Raw genomic sequence first — 8,022 nt, forward strand, 5'->3', positions numbered from 1 at the left:
TTTAAATCCATAGCTTCTTTCTAAATATGAATGAAACATTTTGTACAGTATACAATGCAGCGATTGTTTGTTGAAACAATACAATAACTTTGTTCGTAGTACCCCAAAAAATAAGGATGTTTATCTGCCAGGACATGCAAACAATGCCATAAATAATAATAAAGCCCACAATGTTAAAACAAATATGTTTCATAAATTATCATAGTACTACAAGAAGCTGGAGATGATATAAATTAAAATAGTTTTTCCACCCATCATTAAAATAAGAGATTTTCAGTATCTGTGTGCATGCATGCATGCAAATGTGCATTATATAAATAAATATATATATATATACACATTTCTTTCACTTACATATTCATCTAAATGTAAAAAAAAAAAAAAAAAAAAAAAATTTACAGAGATGTCAGCTTCCTATATAAATCATTTACATGCTGTAAAAATACTATACCACTCATTTCCTTTTTATTGTTTTATTTTTCAAATGATGTGCAAGGTGAATTTCACAGTAGAGATCAACAAATGTTTACTAAACTCTCACACCATACATACAAGCAAACTAAATGAAGAAAAAAAGAACAAAATGCAAAGCAATAATACAGAAAGAAAATAAAACACTGTTTTAACTTATGTGGATAAATTAACTGCAAGCTATGACAAATTAAAAAAATGTCTGTAAAGCATTCACACCTGCAGCAGCCAACAACACAGAAGTATAATTTATAAATTCTTTCAAAGCTTTTATTTAACATCTAGACAGACTAGCGAGAGTAGTACTGTCATGACTTATCTTCTGTAATGCTTTGTGTTCTTAAGACTGACGAAATCCCAAAGAAAGAAGAGAACAAAATCTTAACATTAATGTCCATGTCCTGTGATTCACAATTTTTTTTACAGAATAAAATCAAACTCTAAAAAAAAAACCTAAGAGTAAATATTAAAAATAGAAGAAAAAAAGAAACACACACACAAACACACACCTAAGAAAAAAAAAAACTAAATCAATTTTTCCAAGTTAGAAATAAAGAACAAATTAATTCAAAAAACAACAAAGAAACTGTGCAAGTACAGCAAACATATGGTACAGTATATTACATGTACAACAAACCATTTAAATACAGTACTGTGTATCGACAATAATCCTGAGAATTGTCCATTTCTGGCTCTCGTGCTACTGAGTGTAAATGTGAAATGTGCAGCGACTGCACCAAAGCCAATGCAATTTCAAATCCTTCACCCTTCACCAAAGCCCAGATGAAGCTCGCCCGACATGAGAGCGCATCAGCTGTCCTACTCAAAGACGCCATTCACCACGTCCTCAGTCTGTGTCTGAAAACATAGCGCTGTATTCTGAGACGCTTTCAAGGAAGGAAATAATGTAGTGCAAAATCAGAAACCTGCATGACGAAATAAACAAGAGGCTGGAAAACCAAAACAAACATTGAGACAATAACTTCTAAGACTGACACCTTTGGGAAGTGTCAAGCAATGACAAATGGCTGTAAAATCACTGCATCTTATGCACAAGATTGTCAAAAAAGCAGCACCAAAAACAATTATTCTCTATAGTTTAAGACTGGAAGATAAGGGGATGGAAAGAAATAAAAGAGTGTTTATTTACAGGGCATGTGTGAGCTAGTATAGGAGGACTGGACATTTGCAAAACTGACATTTCCTGAAGTCAAAGCAGAAGCAAACTTTACTGTAAGTCTTCATATCGGCTTTGCTCACTCCATCACTGATGCCCAGGCTTTTCATGTGATCAGAACCTGTAATATATCTAGCAACACATCTCACTGAACATTAACCAACCCACAGAAGCAAAACAAAGGCCATTTTTCTGGAAGTATTCATGAAAACATCATCACTTCAATTTCAATTGTACTTTTCTGAAAAACTTTGACAGAACTAATCATATTGCTTCCATGGGGTGCATACTAAGACTCCTTGAACATGTTTTGGCATTTTTGAGGCATCCATCTTCAAACTGCACCTGTAGGTTTCAGATCCGAGGAGTCAGTAAATGACAGTGGAATGTAGGGCATCCACCTTTTGGCTACCGCTTCTCCAACCCTATCGATGTCCTCTCCTGATCGGAGCTGTTTTGGCTGTCAACAAATTGTCCACTTTTGATTTCAGCTACACATGAAGCTGGTATCCTTTTTTACTTCTCCAATATGGAGACCGAGTATAATCTTGTAACCTCACTAAAGATCTGGCTGGTGTAATGCGAAATTGCAAAGATATAGAATTCGATTTGGGAGCTGGGCTCAACGAAACATCATAAAGTCCAAATGAAAATTTAAAACTGCTGTGATGTTACAGCACATGGGTCGACTGAAAAGAAGGAAAAATCAAAGATTAGGAAAACAAAATAGAGCCACCTATGTGTGCATCTTGGCAAACAAATGACTTTCCATTAATAATCAAAATCCTCTAACTAAATTCTTAAGCAAACCACAGAAAGTCTCTTTGTAGGTGGCATGGACTTATTCATCTGAAAACCTGAAAGACATGACATTTGAAAAATTCAGTATTCACACTGAGCAAAAACGCTCATCATACCCGTATGAATATTTATAGCTTTACATATTTATTTTTACTTTTCTTGTTTTACTCAAGTGTTGCCATACTTCTTGTCATTAAGAACGTTAACTGCTCATGTTCGCCAACGATGCAAGCCAACAACCCAAGCCCAAACAGCAACAAAACCTTTAAAGATATCATGGAGCAGAAACGATTCAGCATCTGCAAAAAAACTAAGATAATTGCACTTATGTTTCACTTTTCTAACTGTAAAACAAGCGATTCTGTGGGTGCTGTGCGCCCAACTGTGGAACACAAAATACTGTTTTTTGTTGCTGTTTTTTTACTCTGTCAAACGGCACCCGAGTTGATTGAAACCTTTAACGCTTTAAGACTTCCCCTGCAGTTCTGGTGTTGGGGACACAAACAGCACCATGTATTGAGCAGTACCACCCTCCTCGAACTCACAGCACTTTCTGAAGACACTGAGGATATAGTTTGGCCACCACACACTCAAAATGGCGGCCAAGGTCCCAGAGGCGGTCCGGCGTCTCATAGACCTTTGTCCATTGGTCGGCTTCATCGTCATACTGGTAGAGAGAGTTCTTGCGGCTGGTACGAAATACAAGTTCTTCTACCATGACTTGCGTGGCTCGAACAAACAGATGCAATCTGCCCTGAAGCAGAAGCACCTTGATGTAGGGGCTGGTGGCTTGCTCGAAGGGGAGGTCTCTTTTACGGCACCAGGTGTTCTGCTCGATGTCATACACTTCCACGGTAAACGTGCGCTGGTGGTTCCTGCAGATGCCTGCGATGTAGTAGATGCAGTTTTTGTATAGGGCCGCCAAGCCTTGAGTGCGGGGAACGTTCATAGATGGTAAATGCCCCCAATAGTCTTTGCGGGGGTCAAAACAGAAGAAGTATTCTCCTAGGACAAATTCATAATAAAAGAATGATCAATATCCAAACTGATGGAAAAAATGAATAAATATGTAATTAATATCACAAGTACAATTTTTATTATGTAGCACCAAAACTCTGGACTCACAGGAGGAAGACTTTTAGTTTTTATTAATAATTTGAATTAAGCTTTATAGTTTTCATTTGAAACTATCACATTTTTAGTAATTCTGTTGTGTCTGTCATTTTTATTAGTTTTTGTTTTTACAAATATTACTATTTAGGTTTAGTTTTTATTTCACTTGTAGTTTTCATTTTATTTCCAGTAAGTGATTTTAGCACTTCAATAATTAGAACAGCTGCTTTGACAACTAACTGAAATATGTTTTTTTATTCTAACTTATACTTCTAATAAAAAAAATTCCCCATTTTAAAAACAAGGCCTTACAAGGTAAAATATAAAATAAAATAAAAGAATGGTAAATATTGACAAAGACAGTGAAGATAAAAATATTTGTCATTATGTTATCTGTTATTAAGAATAAAAGACATTACAAATACACATAATATACAAATAAAACAAACAGTGCTTTATTTTTCAAGTACAGTAGGTGTATTTAGCAGTAGCATTCAAGAAACAGAAATGAACAAATATTAATATAAAAATAAAACACTATGTACATAAACTATACACTGGTTCTTATTAAAGCAACTTGTATCAGTGAGTTTTCTTTTCTTTTTTGTTGTTTTATTAATACTAAAGGGATAGTTCTATAGCTTTAAAGCACATGCAAATAATGTACTTTTGTGACTGTGACTGCGAAGTGGCTGAAATGTTGGTGAATCCCTAATAACGAGTGCTAGTGTAGATCTTTTGTGCTCATGGTTATTGCTGATTTTGCAGAGAGAGGTTAACCCACCTGACCTTACCATCCAAGCAGAGCTAAAAGACATGACAGGCCAATGAATAACAAGGACATGTGTTTGCACGCTGTGATGACCCTGATTTCAGGTGACTCTGCAACAACCCCACTCACCTTGCAGCACATAGATGCGGTCCTTATACTCTACTGTGCTGTGGAACTCCATGGCCACTGGCATGGCACTGACCGCTGTCCAGCAGTTGTCTCTGGCATCATAGCACTCCACAGACTTCAAAGCATTTCGTCCATCCCCTTCATACACTCGACCACCCAGAGCGTAGAGTTTCCCGTAGCAGTGTATTAACTTGCAGCCGATGCGTGCCCGCAGCATGGGTGATCGCGGGAGCCACCTGTTGCCAGCATGTTCATACTGCCAGAAGTCGCTCTCTGCACGATGGTCAATGCACACCTCACTATTGCTCGGCCGATAGCCTCCGGCAATGAAGATGTCGTTCTCTGATGAGACCAAAATGCCAACCTCTCTGAGGTCATTAGGAGGCTTGCACAGCTTATACACCTTCCCGGCAGCAACGTCCAGGCAAGGTACAGTCTGCTTCTTCCCTGAGTGCTTGTGAGCCGCGTCGAAGCAGATGACCATCTCTGATGCAGTCATACCCAGCCGCTGTGGGCAGCCATTGGTGCCATTTAGCCGACCTTTGTCCGAGGAATCCCTGCACAAGGCCAGCGCGAAGGCTGGGGGTATACGGCTCAGAAAGGCCTCGTCCAGTAGGGGCAGGCGGATGCATTTGGCAAAAACCTCAGGTAAATCCGCCTCCCGTCGTGAACAGTCATACTCCAGCCAGTGCACGATGCTTTCATACACGTGCTCCTCTTTTTCCACATTCAAATCATCACTGTTGAGAATGCTGACCAGCTGTTCTTTGGTCAGATGAAGGAACTCATGCTCTCCCATCACGCACAGGAACTTCTTGCGGATGTAATCCTGCGAGCGCTCCCACAACTCCTGGTGGCCATAAGCATCTGCGAACATGAAGACCCCAATGCAGTTCTGAGGGTCCAAACGGCTGATCATGAACTGGGCACATTGGTCTTGGAGGGCTGGGATTTGGAAGATGCTGGCAGCGGTGAACAGTGCCTGCACGTTAGACTCCGTGAGAGTGACTCGTGAGGTGTACGCATAGTCCAGAACCAAATGCATGGACTCTGATTCAACACCAACAATCCGCACCTCCCGCTGACTGCTCTCTGTAAGGCCACTTGTGAACATGGATCTGACAAAAGATAAAACAAACACCATTACCCTGTGAACACAACAAAGCAGTGTCACCGACTGCATATTAGAATTTTACCAGAGGAAAAAAAGAAGGCCATGGCAATCATTTTTATGACAACAAGCATGTAGTTAACTGTGGTATTCCGATGTGTGATTCAAGCGTTAAAGTCTAAATCAGTGGCACTCTGAAGATTATTTAACATTTAATGTGTGGTTTCTTAAATGAGTGTTCCTGGCTCAGTACAATTTCAATTCTATTTAAAGAAGCTCTTGGATATTGTCCAAAGAGAATAGAAACCAACTTCATTTTTAAAGCCAATAATTATCAATCAATTATAATGGAATAAATCATTCTAGAGTTAACTGGTTAACATGGTCATGACATGGAAGATAAAAGACTGCAATTAACTTAAAAACAAGTTTTTATACATTAATGCTGAAAAAGTATCACAAACTCTACATTTTTAATCAGTTTAAAGCTTTCATATCTGTGTATAATAAATCACTGAATAATTCAATCTTTATATAGCATAAATTCAATAAATTAAGGGTCTCTGTTTCACTCTAAGCTTCTATCATTTCACAACTTCTCAACAAATGCTACAAAAATTGTTGATAGTACAAGGTTTAAAGCAGTGATGTGTGCAGATACTACCTGAAGTATGGGCTGATGGCAGCGAGGACATTTCTGTGACAAGAGAATGTCTTGCCATGGTCCACTTCCACGACAATGTCAGTCAGCTGAGCTTCGTCGTACAAGGCTTTAAGCTGCTGGAGAATGTTACAGGCATGTAGGGCATCTACCCCATTGTAGCTTGTGCTTGCTGGAGTCCCATTCTGTACTTGTAACAGCTTTCCTATGTCTAAAAGACAAAAGTGTTAGGCAGCTGAGATCAGTTTTTTCACTTTTAAACTGAAATGTAAAATGGGAACTGAGCTTTTTTCTTTTTTCCTTTTACACTTTATTAGCTCTTGATTTTTTTAGAGCCCAAAACATTGCGTATCAATGCAAGACCAATAGAAAAGAAAAAAGATGAGAGCTCATTCAACAGATGAGCAAAAAGTCAGTGACATCCAAGTTTACTTACTAAAATTCTTTAAGAGATGCTCAGAACAAAAAAAAAATATATATATAATAAATACAATTCAGATAAAACTTATTGTCCATTGACCAACTAACCAACCACATCCCCCACAGGGCATTAATATAAAACTAATTAAGAGCAGGGAAATAAGCAGCAAGGTCCTAAAGAACTAGTATTCCTTTTGACAACCTCAGACATATAATACTCTCCTGATAATCTAATTTAAGAAATGTATTTAGTTACTACGAGTAAGCGAGATTCGGTGCTTAACTTATTAGCGGTGCTAATCCCAGTGCTGTTTTACCGGTTAGCACAACATCAGGCTAGTCCGGTCTCGAGCCATTCATGTCCGGACTGAAGCCTTTTCAAAGCACTAAATAAACCGTGACAATGCTTTAAATATCACGAAACCACAAAGTTAACCGAGTGTTAAAGTAGTTGAATGAATTGTATCGTAACCCAGCGAGTAAATAAGCGAGTGTTTACACAGTCTCTCGCTGAGCTAGTTTCGCTAGCCGCTACCTCTCCGTACTTTTCTACCTAACGTTATATCCAAACAACCACCGGGGTTCGCTGTTTATTTGAACCAACCGTCTAAATTGATCACATTCCGTCTAAAGACAACATTATCACAGATGAATAACACAAAAACAGGCTAAAAAACTTTTTGGAAATAAGTTTGGATTTTGAAGAGAAGATCTAACCTCCACTGGCAGCCATTCTCCCCAATCTGTCTCACGGCGACTGGGAAAACGTCACTGCTGGAACGGAGCCCCGGAAACAGGCAGCAGCCAATCAGCGTCGCTGAACGCAGGTGACAGCCAATAGCCTTTCGAGACCGTCTGTATTCGCCAAATAGTTCAAAGCAATATCAAGAGAATTTTATTATATTCCATTAGGAATGTCTGTGCGTGAGTTTGTGAAATTGATAAATTATATATATGAAGATAAACCAGCATTTAGGATGTACACAGTATATAAGTATACAGTTAATTAATAATATCCAGAACTTAAATATTTATGACAAATGGGTCTAAATATATTATTTTAGGAATATCCCAATAATAAAAAATATTATTCGGATTTCTGAATACTGATTTGGACATGGTCCCCTTGTGGATATTGTGGTTTCTGCCCTGAATACCAATAAACTATGTTATCTTATCTTTCTTAAATTCAAACTTGTCTATTTATATTTTGTTCCAGCTGAAAGTCTGTAGGCTACCTCTTCCACAACCTAAAGCTATGAGGGTAAAACCTGGCTTGATAAACAGAGGCAACCCAGCTCCCACTCTTTCTTTTCTTTTCAGTTCACTTAAGATTTATTTGTATAGTTCTTATAACAATAGTAATT

General features: G+C 38.2%; 1 protein-coding gene across 2 annotated transcripts; it reads right to left on the bottom strand.

The window, feature by feature from the left end:
- Nucleotides 1-457: 457 nt before the first annotated feature.
- LOC128022432 (kelch repeat and BTB domain-containing protein 8) lies at nt 458-7,529 on the bottom strand. 2 transcript variants are annotated; one of them, XM_052610020.1, is made up of 4 exons: nt 7,373-7,529; nt 6,239-6,446; nt 4,464-5,581; nt 458-3,454 (listed from the first exon to the last, which is right to left on the bottom strand). In XM_052610020.1, the coding sequence occupies exons 1-4, from the start codon at nt 7,386-7,388 to the stop codon at nt 2,991-2,993; spliced, it is 1,806 nt and encodes a 601-aa protein (XP_052465980.1). In that variant the 5' UTR covers nt 7,389-7,529; the 3' UTR covers nt 458-2,990. The 2 variants fall into 2 exon arrangements, with proteins under 2 accessions (XP_052465980.1, XP_052465981.1); XM_052610021.1 differs by lacking the exon at nt 7,373-7,529 and adding an exon at nt 6,940-7,356.
- Between the last annotated feature and the right edge of the window lie 493 nt (nt 7,530-8,022).

The sequence above is a fragment of the Carassius gibelio genome, chromosome A11 (assembly GCF_023724105.1).
Source record: "Carassius gibelio isolate Cgi1373 ecotype wild population from Czech Republic chromosome A11, carGib1.2-hapl.c, whole genome shotgun sequence".
NCBI lineage: Eukaryota > Metazoa > Chordata > Actinopteri > Cypriniformes > Cyprinidae > Carassius > Carassius gibelio.